General features: G+C 46.3%; 1 protein-coding gene across 1 annotated transcript; it reads left to right on the top strand.

Moving 5' to 3' along the window:
- Positions 1–3,448: 3,448 nt before the first annotated feature.
- Positions 3,449–5,405, top strand: LOC125509962 (P-loop containing nucleoside triphosphate hydrolases superfamily protein). The gene has a single exon (XM_048675040.2). It carries the CDS (start codon positions 3,559–3,561, stop codon positions 5,062–5,064), a length of 1,506 nt encoding a protein of 501 aa, XP_048530997.1. The 5' UTR covers positions 3,449–3,558; the 3' UTR covers positions 5,065–5,405.
- Positions 5,406–22,366: the final 16,961 nt, after the last annotated feature.

The raw sequence follows: 22,366 nt of genomic DNA, 5'->3' as shown, positions 1-22,366 counted from the left end.
CAGGAAGATGCATTATAGAATGAGTAAAGAGACTTGTCGGTAACGAGATTGAGCTAGGTATTGGGATACCGACGATCGAATCTCGGGAAAGTAACATACCGATGACAAAGGGAACAACGTATATTGTAATGCGGTTTGACCGATAAAGATCTTCCTAGTATATGTGGGAACCAATATGAGCATCCAGGTTCCGCTATTGGTTATTGACCGGAGACATGTCTCGCTCATGTCTACATAGTTCTCGAACCCGTAGGGTCCGCACGCTTAAAGTTCCGTGGCGATCGGTATTATGAGTTTATATGTTTTGATGTAATGAAGGTAGTTCGGAGTCCCGGATATGATCATGGACATGACGAGGAGTCTCGAAATAGTCGAGACGTGAAGATTGATATATTGGAAGCCTACATTTGGACATCGGAAGAGTTCCGGGTGAAATCGGGATTTTACCGGAGTGCCGGAGGGGTTACTGGAACCCCCCGGGGGTTAATGGGCCTTGTTGGGCCCTAGTGAAGAGAGAGAGGGGCCGGCCAGGGCAGGCCGCACGCCCCCTCCCCCTCTGGTCCGAATTGGACTAGGACAGGGGGGCGCCCCCCTTTCCTTCTCCTTCTCCCCCTTCCTTTCCCCCTCCTAGTAGGAGTAGGAAGGAGGGGAATCCTACTCCTACTAGGAGGAGGATTCCTCCTCCTGGCGCGCCTTCTAGGGCCGGCCGGCTTCCCCTCCTTGCTCCTTTATATACGAGGGCAGGGGGCACCTCTAGACACACAAGTTGATCATTGATCTCTCCCAGCCGTGTGCGGTGCCCTCTCCATCATAATCCACCTCGGTCATACTGTAGCGGTGCTTAGGCGAAGCCGTGCAACGGTAGCTTCATCAACATCGTCACCACGCCGTCGTGCTGACGAAACTCTTCCCCGAGCTCTACTGGATCGTGAGTTCGTGGGACGTCACCGAGCTGAACGTGTGCTGAACGCGGAGGTGCCGTACGTTCAGTACTGAGGATCGGTTGATCGTGAAGACGTACGACTACATCAACCGCGTCGTCATAACGCTTCCGCTTAACGGTCTACGAGGGTACGTGGACGACACTCTCCCCTCTCGTTTCTATGCATCACCATGATCTTGCGTGTGCGTAGGAATTTTTTTGAAATTACTACGTTCCCCAACATTAAGTTCATCGAGAAACGGAGTAATGCAATAAGAACGATGACATGATGTAGACAAGATCTATCTATGTAGAGATAGACCCCATCGTTTTATCCTTAGTAGAAACGATACATACGTGTCGGTTCCCCTTCTATCACTGGGATCAAGCATCGTAAGATCGAACCCACTACAAAAGCACCTCTTCCAATTGCAAGATAAATAGATCAAGTTGGCCAAACAAAACTCAAATTGCTTTGGCGAGTCCGCGGTCCTGGTCTTCTAGCACCAGAATGGCAACCTTCAGAGATTGCTTTGGGAACCGGCGAGCTGCCTTGCTCCTTTAGCAAGAAAGTGGAAAGTGTCCTTGTGTGCGCCCGCTGGTGCCCTCCTGGCTCCGCTAGTCGTGGCTCGCGTCACCCACGTGCGGCGCGAGGTGGGGTGGCGAGCCTAGAGATGTCCACCACACGAGGGGCCTCGGGAGACGGCTTCAGGAGATCACCCCGCAGGAGGCCCACGGGAGCTCTTGATGACCCCTGCTGACGCTCGCCTCGTGAGGCGGGGTCCTCGCGAGGGTCTCGCCTGTGAAGTCTTGACGCTGGGCCGCGCCAGGCCCTTGGATGACGCCACGCAACGGCCCGCAGACAGACGGGTCTGGGTACCCCAGTCCCATGGGCTCGACACTATCTTTGGGTGTATGACACCTGGCTGGCCCATATGTCATACACTCAAAAGCAAGTACAATAAGTCAATGAAGCTTGGTCCATTGTTCTGATGTCCAAGGAAGTTTCTTTTCTTTTAGAGAACTAGTAAATGTGTGCGTGCAATGCATATCGATAACACGCAGAAAATTAATTGCACATTTATTTTAGGCAGAAAATTAATTACGTGTTTGATATTAGGTAGGATATGAGTAATCATGTCGATAGCCCATATTTGATATGTTATTAATTACACGTTAAACATGTGGATCGCTCGCCATTGAAGCAATATAGGTCGTTGAATTGACATTGTTTAATAGCTGAGATTTATTTAATCTGACTTTTTCAATAGATGATGTCCAAGGAACTGGTTATCACGAAGAACACCACTCGGAGATGAATCGGCACAACATGCGCAGCAGCCAAACTTGCTTTCAAGCTTGTTGTGACGTCCATGGCATCTACCACCAGAGCAATGCATCTTGCAGGGTAGTAGCAGAAGAATGTTTCTTTCGCAACTTCGACGGATGTAAAAGCAACATACTACATGGAATTTGACTTGCATTAATTGTTTCTCTGTCGGCATTTGACTTTAGAACCGGACTCCCCAAAAGGCAAGCTCGAGAGGTCGAAAGTGAGAGACCGTGATGAAAATTACTTTGACGGTCGCAACTTGCATGAGATGGAGCCATGGAGGGAGACGTGGATTGATTCATTCGCGGGTGCGTGCACACACTTGCCGAGTCAGAGTACCAGTAGTGCTCTCTCGGTATATGGTTAGTTATCCAAGACAGTACAGGTATCACTGGCCATCTGTTCATATCCAACGGCAGAAACCATGCTGCCAATCATCATGCTAGGCCAGGCGACAACCTAGAGATGAATGAAACAAGCTGTTTCGTTCAATAAATAACAGATAAATGAAACAAGCTGTTTACGGAAGCTCATGAAACGCGGCGCGTACGCGTCCAGGTCAGTAGCGGTCAGTAGCGTCCCATAGACGCCCTTCCAACCAAAAGAGCTTCTGGGCCAGCTACGGAACATTCTCCTCATCTTCACTGGTTGTTGCCAATACACCCCGCTCAACCGTATCATATCGATGGATCGACCGTATCACCCGTCGCCGTGTCAGCCGGTTTTGTCCAGGCACCGTGTTGATTTGGGTATCTTGATCAGTACTCTTTTTTTTGAAATAATTTGGGATCTTGATTGAATCTGGGCAATTTCACATCCCGACGAAGAGATAGGAAACGGATGAGATCCAGCAACCGAATCAGAAATTCGAGTAACTAGTGATCCGTCAACCACGTAGCTGCCCCAATCACCTCAGCCACACCAGCACGCCAGAATTGTCACCCCAGGAAACAAGATAAACCCGGCGAGTCCGAGCAGTTTCAAACCACCAGACCATTCAAAAAATCAGCAACAAATAAAATTAAAAAACATTCATATCCGCGACTCGTACGCAGCGGCAGGCGGCGGCCATCCGAGACGGCCCCGCCTTTCTCCTTTGACCCGCGCGCGCGCCACAGCGATCCCGACCGAATCGCCCCTCCCTCCCTCCCGTCCCGCCCCCCGCCTTAAAACCCCACGACAACCCACCATCCGATCTCTCTCCCTCTCTCCTACCCTTCTCGCCCAGACGCAACGCACGAACCAACCGGCGCGACCGAATCAAACCGCGCAACCGTGCGCGCGACTCCTCCTCCTCCTCGCGATGCCGCTGGACGGCGGGGCGGCGGCGGTCATGTTCCTGGCGTACGCGGCCCTGGCCGTGGCGGCGCTGCGGGCGGTGCTGTCCTACAAGTCGGCGGCGCACGCGGCGCGCCGGCTGTGGCGGTGGGCGGACGAGTGGGCGCAGGCGTACCAGTACTACGAGGTGCCGCGCTTCGCCGCCGCCGGCGGCAACGACGGGGCCGAGAACCCGCTCTTCCGCAAGGCGGCGGCCTACGTGGCGTCGCTGCCGTCGCTCGAGGACGCGGACGCCGCCTGCGTGCTCTCCTCCGCCAGCAAGAGCAACGACTTCTCGCTGCAGCTCGGCCCCGGCCACACCGCGCACGACGCCTTCCTCGGCGCACGCCTCGCGTGGACCAACCGCGGGGAGCGCCTCCTCCTCCGCGTGCGCCGCCATGACCGCACGCGCGTGCTGCGCCCCTACCTGCAGCACGTCGAGTCCGTCGCCGACGAGATGGAGCTGCGCCGCCGCGAGCTGCGCCTCTACGCCAACACCGGCGCCGTCGCTCCGCGCTGGGCGTCGGTGCCCTTCACCCACCCGGCCACGCTGGACACGGTGGCCATGGACCCGGAGCTCAAGACCCGCGTCCGCTCCGACCTGGAGAGCTTCCTCAAGGGCCGCGCCTACTACCACCGGCTGGGCCGCGTCTGGCGCCGGAGCTACCTGCTCTACGGACCCCCCGGCACGGGCAAGTCCACGTTCGCGGCGGCGATGGCGAGGTTCCTCGGCTACGACGTCTACGACATCGACCTCTCCCGCGCTGGCACCGACGACCTCCGCGCGCTGCTCCTGGACACGGCCCCGCGGTCGCTCATCCTCGTGGAGGACCTCGACCGGTACCTGCGCGGCGGCGACGGGGAGACGTCGGCGGCGCGGGCCGCCAGGGTGCTGGGATTCATGGACGGGCTGTCGTCGTGCTGCGGCGAGGAGCGCGTGATGGTGTTCACCATGAGCGGCGGCAAGGAGGGCGTGGACCCGGCCGTGCTGCGGCCGGGGAGGCTGGACGTGCACATCCACTTCACCATGTGCGACTTCGACGGCTTCAAGGCGCTGGCCAGCAACTACCTGGGCCTCAAGGACCACAAGCTGTACCCGCAGGTGGAGGAGGGCTTCCACGCCGGCGCGCGCCTGAGCCCGGCCGAGCTCGGCGAGATCATGCTCGCCAACCGCGGGTCCCCGAGCCGCGCGCTCCGCACCGTCATCAGCGCGCTGCAGCACGTGGTGGCGCCGCGGACGAGCTCCGCGGCGCGGCCGCCCAGGCTGACCTCAAGATCGTCCGGGCACCTCGAGGAGTCCAGCCCGGCGGCGGCAGAGAGCCAGTCGCCGGGGGGCGGGGGGTTCGGGAAGGACGCGCCGATGAGGGAGTTCAAGAAGCTGTACGGGCTGATCAAGATCAGGAGCCGCAAGGAGGGCGGCGTGGTGCCGGTGGACGACACGGCGTCGGCGAACGGGCGGGGCAGCGACGCCAGCACCGAGAAGGACCGGTGATTGATTAATCAAATGGACATTTTTTTGGGTTTGCTTTCTGCGTCTTCACACCTGATCGTGATCTCTTAACTTTTAAGCATCTTTTTTCTTCTCTTCTCGATTGTAATTTGGGGGTTGTACATTGTAGTCTAGCTAGTGTAAGGCAATTGCAAAGGATGGCGCGAGTTGGTTGTGCACTCCGAACAAAATTATCAAAAAAATAATCGAAAGAAGAAGCTGTACATAGAAGAGAACTGGCTATATATCTCAGTGCACAAATCCCAAATGTACAGAGCCTTAGTACGAGTAACTTGTTTCGATGGTCTACTGTAATACTAGTAATACTGTAAGGTCTTGTACTAGCAGAACTCTACACGCGTTTCCTTTACATTGCAAGCAAGGACCTCGAAACCGCCATGAATTCGTAGCCGGGTAGGTTGCCCACCCTAGATCTCAAGGCCTTCTATAGCATCTCTCAAGGATTTCACAAAAATATGTGCTCAGCAATCAGCACTAGGGTTCTCCAAAAGTTGCTGAATTTCATCAGAGAAAAACAAAGCCTAAACAATGCTCAGTTGTACTCTGTTTTCCTTAACGGGAATGCATATTCATCAAATCTTTTTTTTTGAGGGAAACAACAGGACTATGGTGCGTATTTTTATTGACTTTTAAATAAATGATACAAAGTCCAAGTAAAAGAAAAGAAAGGAACTATACAGAGCAAAATAAAGGAAATCTAAAACTAAGACAGAAATTGAAAAAAAAAGCACTATACAAAAGAGGCAACGAGATGGACTATCTAAAAGAGTTCTTCCTTGTTGCTCCGTAGGTCAGCCATTTAAGCTCTTCCTTGAATTTGGCTATGCATGAATATAAACTTGGTGTTTTCCCATTGAAAAAGAAATCATTCCGGATTGTCCAAATAGCCCATGAGATCAGAATAATTAGTTCAAACGCAAATGACACTTGCGGTAGTTCTTGGAGTTGCTGAACTTCATCTTAAATGCCTTGGTAAGTTGGAGTCCATGTGGGGCAAATGTATGACCAGCATACTCCTATTTGGGCAAAAGGACAGTGTAGGAACAAATGGTCTCTAGTTTCATGTACTCCCTCCATTCCTTTATATAAGGCCACAAACTTAGATTAGGCTGGCCATAGTGAGGGTAACATAACCTGTAACATGCACTTGGGACTAGCAAACATGCTTATGTGGCACATAATTAAAGAGGAGAGAGAGGGTTAGAGTAACATAGGTAGATACCATATCATGTTAAATGCTATACTACTTTGTGTCATGCATGGCAATAAATATGATCATCTATGATACTACTTTATGTTACTATGCATTATGGAGGTAGTATCATACACTAGTATCATATGCATGATACTAGTATATGTTACTCCCCACTATGACTAGTCACAGTGGGTAGTAACTTAGAGTAGTAACATGCGTATGTTACTACTTTATGTTACTACCTCCATAGTGGGTAGTAACATATATGTTGTGTCATGCGTCACTTCATTTATTAGGTTATAGACTCATCTTTCCTTGATATGTGTGATGTTACAGTAACTAGCTATGTTATCACATTCCTCTCTTTCTTCATTAATTACAAGCCACATCATCTATTTTGCCTAGATAAGTGTGATGTTACCATCTATGTTACTCCCACTATGGGTAGTCTATGACCAGCCTTACAGGTACCAAGGTAAAATTTAATGACTGCTTTGAAAGCTAACTTTTCTTTTGTTAATCGGATCATTAATGTGCCCACATGCATGCAAGGAAGGAATGAGAAAAAAATAATACAATGCCATTATGACTACATGCATGCAAGTATTAAATAAGTTGCTACTACGAGGAAACATCATTAATTTTTACCTCGATTACTGTTAGTGGCCTTGTATAGATGCAAAATATATTTTCCATAGTGGCTTTGTATAAGGGAATGGAGGGAGTACATGCATGTTACACATGACACAAGTATAATCTTCTAAGAGATCTTATGTGGGATCGCAAAAAAAAATCTTACATGAAGATCCGTGCACTTTTTATATTTTTTTTATTTGTTATGTAGCTGACTGAGACTTTGTTATGTTTCATTCAATTGAGATCTAACCACGCCTTTTTAAAATTTTACTGTTCACCGGTCCTAGATGAGCCAGAACTAAGAGCATCTCCAGTCGTTGCCCCCCCTTCTAGGAAGCATAAAAATCGTTGTCTGGGGGCGAGACGGCGGTATAATCGGCTCTGGGGGCGGTTGGGCACCTAGTCGTCGCCCCCAGGCGCCGATGTCGGCCCAGTTTTTGGCCCACTTTCGGCAAAAACTGGCCCGATATCGGCGAGAATCGGCCCATAATGGGCGTGGTTCGGCGTGAATTCTCAACATAAATAATTTTTTATCACATAGTTCATCACAGAAAATCAATATAAATCAAATAGTTCAACAAATACTGGAACAACAAATAGTTCAATACAAATTATATAGTTCAACAAATAAAAACTCATATTTCATCACACGTCGAGCTAGGCGTCGCCCTTGATCCTCCATAGATGCTCCACCAGATCCTGCTGCAGTTATTGATGCACCTGTGGGTCTCGGATCTCCTGACGCATATTGAGGTAGGCAGTCCGGATTGCCGGTAGCTGGTGATCAACTTCGGCAAGAGGACCCTGCCAGTAGTATGGTTCAATGTCAAACACTGGCTCTCCCTGCTCACTCTCAATGATCACATTGTGCAAGATGACACAGCAAGTCATGATCTCCCACATTTGATCTTTCAACCAGTACCGGACAACAGCAAATCGAGATTGGAGCACACCAAATGCCCGTCGACATCCTTCCTGCAAGCCTCCTGAACCTTGGCAAAGTGGGACTTCTTGCCTCATGGCACAGCGTTTGAGATAGTCCTCACAAATGTCGACCATCTCGGATAGATGCCATCAGCTAGGTAGTACCCCTTGCTGTAGTGTCGCCCATTGACCTCGAAGTTCACCGAAGGAGAATGACCTTCAACAAGCTTGGCAAAGACAGGGGAGCACTGCAGCACGTTGATGTCATTATGAGTTCCTGGCATACCAAAGAAGGAGTGCCAAATTCAGAGGTCCTGTGTGGCCACCATCTCAAGTACCACACTACAACCGCCTTTGGCGCCTTTGTACATCCCCTGCCAAGAAAATGGGCAGTTCTTCCATTTCCAATGCATGCAGTTGATGCTTCCAAGCATCCCAGGAAATCCTCTTGCTGCATTCTGTGTTAGGATCCGAGTTGTGTCTTCCGCATTGGGTGTTCGCAAGTATTATGGTCCAAACACTGCCACCACTGCCCTGCAGAACTTGTAGAAACACTCAATGGCCGTGGACTCAGCCATGCGCCCATAGTCGTCAAGTGAATCACCGGGAGCTCCATATGCAAGCATCCTCATCAAAGTCGTGCACTTCTGGATTGAGGTGAATCCAAGTTCGTCGGTGCAATTCTTCTTGCACTTGAAGTAGCTGTCGAACTCCCGGATGGAATTCACAATCCTGAGGAAAAGCTTTCGGCTCATCCGATAACGGCGCCGAAATACTTTGTCGCCGTGCAGTGGAGCGTCGGTGAAGTAGCCGGAGTAGAGCATGCAGTAGCCTTCGAGACATGTCGGTTCTTTGCTTTCATCCACCCCGGCGCCGAGCGACCTCTCCGCGGCTTTTCATTGCTCGCGAGCAGGCCAGCGAGGGCGGCGAGGACCATGAGATGTTCCTCTTCCTAGACGTCGGCATCGGCTTCCTCCTCCAACAGCGCGGCGAGCGCCTCCTCGTTGTCTGAGTCCATTGCCGAGCAGGCAATTCGCCAAACACCTTGCGGGCGTGGTGGGCGCACACCCGCCGGTAATCTGCCCCTGCGCGGCCGGAACACCGGAAAAATCGCCTGGGCGGTGCTGCAGAGGCTGCCGCGGCGAAACCTCTTCTCTTTTTCCAGCAGGGAACGACCTATCTAGCGGTGGTGGGCGGTGGGTGGTGCCGGGATCGACAAGGTGGCGGCCGAGCGCGCGGGGGGTGGGAAGCGAATCTGGACGATTGGCTTGATTTTTCGCCTGATGGTGTGGGCCAGGCGTGCTTTTCCCTTGCGCCAGAGCCCCCGAGCGCCCACTAGTGTGCCGGGTTCGGCCTGCGATCGCCGGGCCCAAAAACGGGCCGAGCCGGCGGATTTCGACGTCTTGAGGGTGAAGGAAATATGCCCTAGAGGCAATAATAAAGTTGTTGTTTATATTTCCTTATATCATGATAAATGTTTTTTATTCATGCTAGAATTGTATTAAACGGAAACTTAGTACATGTGTGAATATATAGACAAACTAAGTGTCACTAGTATGCCTCTACTTGACTAGCTTGTTGAATCAAAGATGGTTAATTTTCCTAGCCATAGACATGAGTTGTCATTTGATTAACGGGATCACATCATTTGGAGAATGATGTGATTGACTTGACCCATTCCGTTAGCTTAGCACTTGATCGTTTAGTATGTTGCTATTGCTTTCTTCATGACTTATACATGTTCCTATGACTATGAGATTATGCAACTCCCGTTTACCGGAGGAACAATTTATGTGCTACCAAACATCACAACGTAACTGGGTGATTATAAAGGTGCTCTACAGGTGTCTCCAAAGGTACTTGTTGAGTTGGCGTATTTCGAGATTGGGATTTGTCACTCCGATTGTTAGAGAGGTATCTCTGGGCCCACTCGGTAATACACATCACTATAAGCCTTGCAAGCATTGTAACTAATGAGTTAGTTGCAGGATGATGTATTACGGAACGAGTAAAGGGACTTGCCGGTAACAAGATTGAACTAAGTATTGAGATACCGACGATCGAATCTCGGGCAAGTAACATACCGATGACAAAGGGAACAACGTACGTTGTTATGCGGTTTGACCGATAAAGATCTTCGTAGAATATGTAGGAGCCAATATCGGCATCCAGGTTCCGCTATTGGTTATTGACCAGAGAGGTGTCTTGGTCATGTCTACATAGTTCTCGAACTCGTAGGGTCCGCACGCTTAAACGTTCGTTGATGATATAGTATTATATGAGTTATGTATGTTGGTGACCGAATGTTGTTCGGAGTTCCGTATGAGATCACGGACATGACGAGGAGCTCCGGAATGGTCCGGAGGTAAAGATTCATATATTGGATGATATGGTTAGACCAAGGGGTCAGGCCCACGGGGCTATAAGTCGGTGCAAAAAGAGTTTTGCGGAGGCCAGGGGGCCAAACACCGGAGACCCTGGGGTCTGGCCCTGCGCCAGACACCAAGGATTGTGGCGTTTGGTCCTGGAGTCCAAGTGGGACTCTTGCCTTTCGGGCAAAACCGACTTTGAGGAGGCTTTTGCTCGAAGTTTCGACCTAGGGCTCAACATATAAAAAAAAGGGGCAGGGCTAGCACCAAAGAGACATCAAGAAACACCAACCCGTGTGTCGGCTACCCCATCCCCTCTAGTTTATCCTCCGTCATAGTTTTCGTAGTGCTTAGGCGAAGCCCTACGGAGATTGTTCTTCACCAACACCGTCACCACGCCGTCGTGCTGCCGGAACTCATCTACTACTTTGCCCTCTTGCTGGATCGAGAAGGCGAGGACGTCATCGAGATGACGTGTGCTGAACGCGAAGGTGCCATACGTTCGGTACTTGATCGGGACGGATTGTGAAGGTGTACGACTACATCAACCGTGTCGATAAACGCTTCCGCTTACGGTCTACGAGGGTACGTAGACAACACTCTCCCCTCTCGTTGCTATGCATCACCATGATCCTGCATGTGCGTAGGATTTTTTTTGAAATTACTACGTTCCCCAACACTGGCATCAGAGCCAGGTTATTGCGTAGATGTTATATGCACGAGTAGAACACAAGTGAGTTGTGGGCGATACAAGTCATACTGCTTACCAGCATGTCATACTTTGGTTCGGCGGTATTGTTGGATGAAGCGGCCCGGACCGACATTACGCGTACGCTTACGGGAGTCTGGTTCTACCGACGTGCGTTGCACATAGGTGGCTGGTGGGTGTCAGTTTCTCCAACTTTAGTTGAACTGAGTGTGGCTACGCCCGGTCCTTGCGAAGGTTAAAACAGCACTAACTTAACGAACTATCGTTATGGTTTTGATGTGTAGGTAAGAACGGTTCTTGCTCAGCCCGTAGCAGCCACGTAAAACTTGCAACAACAAAGTAGAGGACGTCTAACTTGTTTTTGCAGGGCATGTTGTGATGTGATATGGTCATGACGTGATGCTATATTTTGTTGTATGAGATGATCATGTTTTGTAACCGAGTTATCGGCAACTAGCAGGAGCCATATGGTTGTCGCTTTTGAAGGAAATATGCCCTAGAGGCAATAATAAAGTTATTATTTATTTCCTTATTTCATGATAAATGTTTATTATTCATGCTAGAATTGTATTAACCGGAAACATAATACATGTGTGAATACATAGACAAACAGAGTGTCACTAGTATGCCTCTACTTGACTAGCTCGTTAATCAAAGATGGTTATGTTTCCTAACCATAGACAAAGGAGTTGTTATTTGATTAACGGGATCACATCATTAGTTGAATGATCTGATTGACATGACCCATTCCATTAGCTTAGCACCCGATCGTTTAGTATGTTGCTATTGCTTTCTTCATGACTTATACATGTTCCTATGACTATGAGATTATGCAACTCCCGTTTGCCGGAGGAACACTTTGGGTGCTACCAAACGTCACAACGTAACTGGGTGATTATAAAGGAGTACTACAGGTGTCTCTAAAGGTACATGTTGGGTTGGCGTATTTCAAGATTAGGATTTTTCACTCCGATTGTCGGAGAGGTATCTCTGGGCCCTCTCGGTAATGCACATCACATAAGCCTTGCAAGCATTACAACTAATATGTTAGTTGTGAGATGATGTATTACGGAACGAGTAAAGAGACTTGTCGGTAACGAGATTGAACTAGGTATTGGATACCGACGATCGAATCTCGGGCAAGTAACATACCGATGACAAAGGGAATGACGTATTTTGTTATGCGGTCTGACCGATAAAGATCTTTGTAGAATATGTAGGAGCCAATATGGGCATCCAGGTCCCGCTATTGGTTATTGACCGGAGACGTGTCTCGGTCATGTCTACATTGTTCTTGAACCCGTAGGGTCCGCACGCTTAAGGTTACGATGACAGTTATATTATGAGTTTATGCATTTTGATGTACCGAAGGTTGTTCGGAGTCCCGGATGTGATCACAGACATGACGAGGAGTCTCGAAATGGTCGAGACGTAAAGATTGATATATTGGAAGCCTATGTTTGGATATCGGAAGTGTTCCGGGTGAAATCGGGATTTTACCGGAGTACCGGGAAGGTTACCGGAAGCCCCCGGGAGCTAAATGGGCCATGATGGGCCTTAGTGGAAAAGAGAAGAGGCAGCCCTACATGGGCTGTGCGCCTCCCCCTTCCCCTAGTCCTATTAGGACTAGGAGAGGTGGCCGGCCCCCTCTCTCTCTTTTCCCCCTCCGCGAATCCTATTCCAACTAGGATTGGGGGGGGGATCCTACTCCCAGAGGGAGTAGGACTCTCCTGGCGCACCCCTTGTGGCCGGCCATCCTTCCCCCCCTTTGGTCCTTTATATACTGAGGTAGAGGCACCCTAGAACACACAAGTTGATCCATGTGATCTATTCCTTAGCCGTGTGCGGTGCCCCAGCCACCATATTCCTCGATAATACTGTAGCGGAGTTTAGGCAAAGCCCTGTTGCTGTAGTGCATCAAGATCGTCACCACGCCGTCGTGCTGACGGAACTCTTCCCCGATACTTTGCTGGATCGGAGTCCGGGGATCGTCATCGAGCTGAACGTGTGCTCGAACTCGGAGGTGCCGTAGTTTCGGTGCTTGATCGGTTGGATCGTGAAGACGTACGACTACTTCCTCTACGTCGTGTCAGCGCTTCCGCAGTCGGTCTACGTTGGGTACGTAGACAACACTCTCCCCTCTCGTTGCTATGCATCACATGATCTTGTGTGTGCGTAGGAAATTTTTTGAAATTACTACGAAACCCAACAGTGGCATCCGAGCCTAGGTTATTTATGTTGATGTTATATGCACGAGTAGAACACAAGTGAGTTGTGGGCGATATAAGTCATACTGCCTACCAGCATGTCATACTTTGGTTCGGCGGCATTGTTGGACAAGACGACCCGAACCAACCTTACGCGTACGCTTACGCGAGACCGGTTCCCCCGACGTGCTTTGCACACAGGTGGCTTGCGGGCGACTGTCTCCCCAACTTTAGTTAAACCAAGTGTGGCTACGCCCAGTCCTTGCGAAGGTTAAAACGGAGTCTATTTGACAAACTATCGTTGTGGTTTAGATGCGTAGGTGAGATTGGTTCTTTCTTAAGCCCGTAGCAGCCACGTAAAACTTGCAACAACAAAGTAGAGGACGTCTAACTTGTTTTTGCAGGGCATGTTGTGATGTGATATGGTCAAGACATGATGCTGAATTTTATTGTATGAGATGATCATGTTTTGTAACTGAGTTATCGGCAACTGGCAGGAGCCTTATGGTTGTCGTTTTATTGTATGCAATGCAATCGCGATGTAATGCTTTAATTTATTACTAAGCGGTAGTGATAGTCGTGGAAGCATAAGATTGGTGAGACGACAACGATGCTATGATGGAGATCAAGGTGTCGCGCCGGTGATGATGGTGATCACGACGGTGCTTCGGAGATGGAGATCACAAGCACAAGATGATGATGGCCATATCATATCACTTATATTGATTGCATGTGATGTTTATCCTTTTATGCATCTTATCTTGCTTTGATTAACGGTAGCATTATAAGATGATCTCTCACTAAATTATCAAGAAGTGTTCTCCCTGAGTATGCACCGTTGCGAAAGTTCGTCGTGCCCAGACACCACGTGATGATCGGGTGTGATAAGCTCTACGTCCACCTACAACGGGTGCAAGCTAGTTTTGCACACGCAGAATACTCAGGTTAAACTTGACGAACCTAGCATATGCAGATATGGCCTCGGAACACGGAGACCGAAAGGTCGAGCGTGAATCATATAGTAGATATGATCAACATAACGATGTTCACCATTGAAAACTACTCCATCTCACGTGATGATCGGTTATGGTTTAGTTGATTTGGATCACGTGATCACTTAGAAGATTAGAGGGATGTCTATCTAAGTGGGAGTTCTTAAGTGATATGATTAATTGAACTTAAATTTATCATGAACTTAGTCCTGGTAGTATTTTGCAAATTATGTTGTAGATCAATAGCTCGCGTTGTTGCTTCCCTGTGTTTATTTTGATATGTTCCTAGAGAAAATTGTGTTGAAAGATGTTAGTAGCAATGATGCGGATTGGATCCGTGATATGAGGTTTATCCTCATTGCTGCACAGAAGAATTATGTCTTTGATGCACCGCTAGGTGACGGACCTATTGCAGGAGCAGATGCAGAGGTTATGAACGTTTGGCTAGCTCAATATGATGACTACTTGATAGTTTAGTGCACCATGCTTAATGGCTTAGAATCGGGACTTCAAAGACGTTTTGAACGTCATGGAGCATATGAGATGTTCCAGAAGTTGAAGTTAATATTTCAAGCAAATACCCGAGTTGGGAGATATGAAGTCTCCAACAAGTTTTATAGCTAAAAGATGGAGGAGAATCGCTCAACTAGTGAGCATATGCTCAGATTGTCTGAGTACTACAATCGCTTGAATCAAGTGGGAGTTAATCTTCCAGATAAGATAGTGATTGACAGAATTCTCTAGTCATCATCACCAAGTTAGTAGAACTTTGTGATGAACTATAAAATGCAAGGGATAACGGAAACAACTCCCAAGCTCTTCGTGATGCTGAAATCAACGAAGGTAGAAATCAAGAAAAACATCAAGTGTTGATGGTAGACAAGACCACTAGTTTCAAGAAAAGGGCAGAGGGAAGAAGGGGAACTTCAAGAAAAACAGCAAGCAAGTTGCTGCTCAAGTGAAGAAGCCCAAGTCTGGTCCTAAGCCTGAGACTAAGGGTTTCTACTGCAAAGGGACTGGTCACTGGAAGCGGAACTACCCCAAGTGATTGGCAGATAAGAAGGATGGCAAAATGAACATAAGTATATTTGATATACATGTTATTGATGTGTACTTTACTAGTGTTTATAGCAACCCCTCAGTATTTGATACTAGTTCAGTTGCTAAGATTAGTAACTCGAAATGGGAGTTGCAGAATAAACAGAGACTAGTTAAGGGTAAAGTGACGATGTGTGTTGGAAGTGGTTCCAAGATTGATATGATCATCATCGCACACTCCCTATACTTTCGGGATTAGTGTTGAACCTGAATAAGTGTTATTTGGTGTTTGCGTTAAGCATGAATATGATTTGATCATGTTTATTCTGATACGGTTATTCATTTAAGTAAGAGAATAAATTGTTGTTCTGTTTACATGAATAAAACCTTATATGGTTACACACCCAATGAAAATAGTTCGTTGGATCTCGATTGTAGTGATACACATAATCATGATATTGAAATCAAAAGATGCAAAGTTAATAATGATAGTGCAACTTATTTGTAGCACTGCCGTTTAGGTCATATTGGTGTAAAGCGCATGAAGAAACTCCATGCTGATGGGATTTTGGAATCACTTGATTATGAATCACTTGATGCTTGCGAACCATGCCTCATGGGCAAGATGACTAAGACTCCGTTCTCCGAAGCGAACAACTGACTTATTGGAAATAATACATACTGATGTATGCGGTCCGATGAGTGTTAAGGCTCACGGCAAGTATCGTTATTTTTTGAACTTCACAGATGATTTGAGCAGATATGGGTATATCTACTTGATGAAACATAAGTCTGAAACATTTGAAAAGTTCAAAGAATTTCAGAGTGAAGTGCGAAATCATCGTGACAAGAAAATAAAAGTTTCTACGATCTGATCGCGGAGACAAATATTTGAGTTACGAGTTTGGTCTTCAATTAAAACAATGTGGAATAGTTTCACAAACTCATGCCACATGGAACACCACAGCATAATGGTGTGTCCGAACGTCATAACCGTACTTTATTGGATATAGTGCAATCTATGATGTCTCTTACCGATCTACCACTATCGTTTTTGGGGTTATGCATTAGAGACAGTTGCATTCACATTAAATAGGGCACCATCTAAATCCGTTGAGACGACACCGTATGAACTATGGTTTGGCAAGAAACCTAAGCTGTCATTTCTTAAATTTTGGGACTGCGATACTTATGTGAAAAAGTTTTAACATGATAAGCTCGAACCCAAATCGGAGAAGTAAATCTTCATAGGATATCCAAAGGAAACTATTGGATACACCTTCTATCACAGATCCGAAGGCAAGACTTTTGTTGCTAAATTCGGAAACTTTCTAGAGAAGGAGTTTCTCTCGAAAGAAGTGAGTGGGAGGAAAGTAGAAAACTTGATAAGGTAATTGTACCTTCTCCCTTATTGGAAAGTAGTTCATCACAGAAATCTGTTCTTGTGACTACTACACCAATTAGTGAGGAAGCTAATGATGATGATCATGTAACTTCAGATCAAGTTACTACCGAATCTCGTAGGTAAACCAGAGTGAGATCCGCACCAGAGTGGTACGGTAATCCTGTTCTGGAAGTCGTGTTACTAGACCATGACGAACTTGCGAACTATGAGGAAGCGATGATGAGCCCAGATTCCGCGAAATGGTTTGAGGCCATGAAATCTGAGATATGATCCATGTATGAGAACAAAGTATGGACTTTGATGGATTTTGCCCGATGATAGGCAAGCCATAGAAAATAAATGGATCTTCAAGAGGAAGACGGACGCTGATAGTAGTGTTACTATCTACAAGGCTAGACTTGTCGAAAAATGTTTTTGACAAAGTTCAAGGTGTTGACTCCGATGAAATTTTCTCATTCGTAGCGATGCTTAAGTCTGTCCAAATCATGTTAGCAATTGCCGCAATTTTATGAAATCTGGCAAATGGATAAACAAAACTACATTCCTTAATGGATTTAAAGAAGAGTTGTATATGATACAACCAGAAGGTTTTGTCAATCCTAAAGGTGCTAACAAAATATGCAAGCTCCAGTGATCCATCTATGGACTGGTGCAAGCATCTCGGAGTTGGAATATACGTTTTGATAAGTTGATCAAAGCATATAGTTTTATACAGACTTGCGGTGAAGCCTGTATTTACAAGAAAGTGAGTGGGAGCACTACAGCATTTCTGATAAGTATATGTGTATGACATATTGTTGATCGGAAATAATGTAGAATTATTCTGTAAAGCATAAAGGAGTGTTTGAAAGGAGTTTTTCAAAGAAAGACTTCGGTGAAGCTGCTTACATATTGAGCATCAAGATCTATAGAGATAGATCAAGACGCTTGATAAGTTTTTTCAATAAGTACATACCTTGACAAGATTTTGAAGTAGTTCAAAATGGAGCAGTCAAAGAAAGAGTTCTTGCCTGTATTACAAGGTGTGAAGTTGAGTAAGACTCAAAGCCCGACCACGGCAGAAGATAGAAAGAGAATGAAAGTCATTCCCTATGCCTCAGCCATAGGTTCTATAAAGTATGCCATGCTGTGTACCAGATCTATTGTATACCCTACACTGTGTTAAGCAAGGGAGTACAATAGTGATCTAAGAGTAGATCACTGGACAGCAGTCAAAATTATCCTTAGTGGAATAAGGAAATATTTCTCAATTATGGAGGTGAACAAAAAGGTTCGTCGTAAAAAGTTACGTCGATGCAAGTTTTGACACAGATCTGGATGACTCTAAGTCTCGATCTAGATACATATTGAAAGTGGGAGCAATTAGCTAGAGTAGCTCCGTGCAGAGCATTGTTGACATAAATATTTGCAAAATACTTACGGATCTGAATGTGACAGACCCGTTGACTAAAATTATCTCACAAGCAAAACATGATCACACCTTAGTACTCTTTGGGTGTTAATCACATAGCGATGTGAACTAGATTACTGACTCTAGTAAAACCCTTTGGGTGTTGATCACATATCGATGTGAACTATGGGTGTTAATCACATGGTGATGTGAACTATTGCTGTTAAATCACATGGCGATGTGAACTAGATTATTGACTCTAGTGCAAGTGGGAGACTGAAGGAAATATGCCCTAGAGGCAATAATAAAGTTATTATTTATTTCCTTATTTCATGATAAATGTTCATTATTCATGCTAGAATTGTATTAACCGGAAACATAATACATGTGTGAATACATAGACAAACAGAGTGTCACTAGTATGCCTCTACTTGACTAGCTCGTTAATCAAAGATGGTTATGTTTCCTAACCATAGACAAAGGAGTTGTTATTTGATTAACGGGATCACATCATTAGTTGAATGATCTGATTGACATGACCCATTCCATTAGCTTAGCACCCGATCGTTTAGTATGTTGCTATTTCTTTCTTCATGACTTATACATGTTCCTATGACTATGAGATTATGCAACTCCCGTTTGCCGGAGGAACACTTTGGGTGCTACCAAACGTCACAACGTAACTGGGTGATTATAAAGGAGTACTACAGGTGTCTCCAAAGGTACATGTTGGGTTGGCGTATTTCGAGATTAGGATTTGTCACTCCGATTGTCGGAGAGGTATCTCTGGGCCCTCTCGGTAATGCACATCACATAAGCCTTGCAAGCATTACAACTAATATGTTAGTTGTGAGATGATGTATTACGGAACGAGTAAATAGACTTGCCGGTAACGAGATTGAACTAGGTATTGGATACCGACGATCGAATCTCGGGCAAGTAACATACCGATGACAAAGGGAATGACGTATGTTGTTATGCGATCTGACCGATAAAGATCTTTGTAGAATATGTAGGAGCCAATATGGTCATCCAGGTCCCGCTATTGGTTATTGACCGGAGACGTGTCTCGGTCATGTCTACATTGTTCTCGAACCCGTAGGGTCCGCACGCTTAAGGTTACGATGACAGTTATATTATGAGTTTATGCATTTTGATGTACCGAAGGTTGTTCGGAGTCCCGGATGTGATCACGGACATGACGAGGAGTCTCGAAATGGTCGAGACGTAAAGATTGATATATTGGAAGCCTATGTTTGGATATCGGAAGTGTTCCGGGTGAAATCGGGATTTTACCGGAGTACCAGGAAGGTTACCGGAACCCCCCCGGGAGCTAAATGGGCCATGATGGGCCTTAGTGGAAAAGAGAAGAGGCAGCCCTACATGGGCTGTGCGCCTCCCCCTTCCCCTAGTCCTATTAGGACTAGGAGAGGTGGCCGGCCCCCTCTCTCTCTTTTCCCCCTCCGCGAATCCTATTCCAACTAGGATTGGGGGGGGGATCCTACTCCCAGAGGGACTAGGACTCTCCTGGCGCACCCCTTGTGGCCGGCCATCCTTCCCCCCCTTTGGTCCTTTATATACTGAGGTAGAGGCACCCTAGAACACACAAGTTGATCCACGTGATCTATTCCTTAGCCGTGTGCGGTGCCCCAGCCACCATATTCCTCGATAATACTGTAGCGGAGTTTAGGCGAAGCCCTGTTGCTGTAGTGCATCAAGATCGTCACCACGCCGTCGTGCTGACGGAACTCTTCCCCGATACTTTGCTGGATCGGAGTCCGGGGATCGTCATCGAGCTGAACGTGTGCTCGAACTCGGAGGTGCCGTAGTTTCGGTGCTTGATTGGTTGGATCGTGAAGACGTACGACTACTTCCTCTACATCGTGTCAGCGCTTCCGCAGTCGGTCTACGTTGGGTACGTAGACCACACTCTCCCCTCTCGTTGCTATGCATCACATGATCTTGCGTGTGCGTAGGAATTTTTTTGAAATTACTACGAAACCCAACAGCTTTATTGTATGCAATGCAATTGCCCTGTAATTGCTTTACTTTATCACTAAGCGGTAGCGATAGTCGTAGAAGCAATAGTTGACGAGACGACAACGATGCTACGATGGAAATCAAGGTGTCGCGCAGGTGACGATGGTGATCATAACGGTGCTTCGGAGATGGAGATCACAAGCACAAGATGATGATGGCCATATCATATCACTTATATTGATTGCATGTGATGTTTATCCTTTATGCATCTTATTTTGCTTTGTTTGACGGTAGCATTATAAGATGATCTCTCACTAAATTTCAAGATAAAAGTGTTCTCCCTGAATATGCACCGTTGCCAAAGTTCGTCGTGCCGAGACACCACGTGATGATCGGGTGTGATAAGCTCTACGTTCATCTACAACGGGTGCAAGCCAGCTTTGCACATGCAGAATACTCGGGTTAAACTTGACGAGCCTAGCATATGCAGATATGGCCTCAGAACACTGGAGACCGAAAGGTCGAGCATGAATCATATAGTAGATATGATCAACATAGTGATGTTCACCATTGAAAACTACTCCATCTCACGTGATGATCGGACATGGTTTAGTTGATTTGGATCACGTGATCACTTAGATGATTAGAGGGATGTCTATCTAAGTGGGAGTTCTTAAGTAATATGATTAATGAACTTTAATTTATCATGAACTTAGTCCTGGTAGTATTAGCATATCTATGTTGTAGATCAATAGCTCGCGTTTAGCTCCCCTGTTTTATTTTTGATATGTTCCTAGAGAATAATAAGTTGAAATATGTTAGTAGCAAAGATGCGGACTAGCTCCGTGATCTGAGGATTACCCTCATTGCTGCACAAAAGTATTATGTCCTTGATGCACCGCTAGGTGACAGAATTATTGCAGGAGCAGATGCATACGTTTTGAACGTTTTGACAAAAGCTCGGTATGATAACTACTTGATAGTTTAGTGCATCATGCTTTACGGCTTAGAATCGGGGCTTCAAAGACGGTTTTGAAATGCCACGGAGCATATGAGATGTTCCAAGAGTTGCAATTAGTATTTCAGACTCATGCCCATGTCGAAAGGTATGAGACCTTTGACAAGTACTTTGCCTACAAGATGGAGGAGAATTGCTCAGCTAGTGAGCATGTGCTCAGAATGTCCGAGTACTACAATAACTTGAATGAAGTGGGAGTTAATCTTCCAAATAAGATAGTGATTGGCAGAGTTCTTTAGTCACTATCACCAAGTTACTAGAACTTCGTGATGAACTATAATATGCAAGGGATGGCGAAAACAATTCACAAACTCTTCGCGATGCTAAAATCGGCGAAGATAGAAATCAAGAAAAACATCAAGTGTTGATGGTTTACAAGACCACTAGTTTTAAGAAAAGGGGCAAAGAGAAGAAGGGGAACTTCAACAAGAATGGCAAGCAAGTTGCTGCTCGAGTGAAGAAGCCCAAGTCTGGACCTAAGCCTGAGACTAAGTGCTTCTACTGCAAAGGGACTGGTCACTGGAAACGGAACTACCCCAAGTAATTGGCAGATAAGAAGGATGGCAAAGTGAACATAGGTATATTTGATATACATGTTATTGATGTGTACTTTACTTGTGTTTATAGCAACCCCTCGGTATTTGATACAGGTTCAGTTGCTAAAAGTAGTAACTCGAAACGGGAGATGCAAAATGAATAGAAACTAGTTAAGGGCAAGGTGACTATGTGTGTTGGAAGTAGTTCCAAGTTTGATATGATCATCATCGCACACTCCCTATACTTTCGGGATTAATGTTGAACCTAAATAAGTGTTATTTGATGTTTGCATTGAGCATAAATATGATTTGATCATGTTTATTGCAATACGGTTATTCATTTAAGTTAGAGAATAATTGTTGTCCTGTTTACATGAATAAAACCTTCTATGGTCATACACCCAATGAAAATGGTTTGTTGGATATCGATCATAGTGATACACATATTGATAATATTAAAGCCAAAAGATGCAAAGTTAATAATGATAGTGCAACTTATTTGTGGCACTGTCGTTTAGGTCATATTGATGTAAAGCGCATGAAGAAACTCCATGTTGATGGGCTTTTGGAATCACTTGATTATGAATCACTTAATGCATGCGAACCATGCCTCATGGGCAAGATGACTAAGACTCCGTTCTCCGGAACAATGAAGCGAGCAACTGACTTATTGGAAATAATACATACTGATGTATGTGGTCCGATGAGTGTTAAGGCTCACGACAAGTATCGTATTTTCTGACCTTCACAGATGATTTGAGTAGATATGGGTATATCTACTTGATGAAATATAAGTCTGAAACATTTGAAAAGTTCAAAGAATTTCAGAGTGAAGTAGAGAATCATCGTAACAAGAAAATAAAAGTTTCTACGATATGATCGCAG

This window comes from Triticum urartu, chromosome 1A, assembly GCF_056163025.1.
Source record: "Triticum urartu cultivar PI428250 chromosome 1A, HENAU_Tu73, whole genome shotgun sequence".
Classification (NCBI taxonomy): domain Eukaryota; kingdom Viridiplantae; phylum Streptophyta; class Magnoliopsida; order Poales; family Poaceae; genus Triticum; species Triticum urartu.
Note: the sequence above shows the minus strand (reverse complement) of the source record. Positions and strands in the feature narration are given on the sequence as shown.

Excerpts from the sequence above, each read along its gene's own strand:
- LOC125509962 (XM_048675040.2), top strand. The coding sequence starts at position 3,559 with ATGCCGCTGGACGGCGGGGCGGCGGCGGTCATGTTCCTGGCGTACGCG.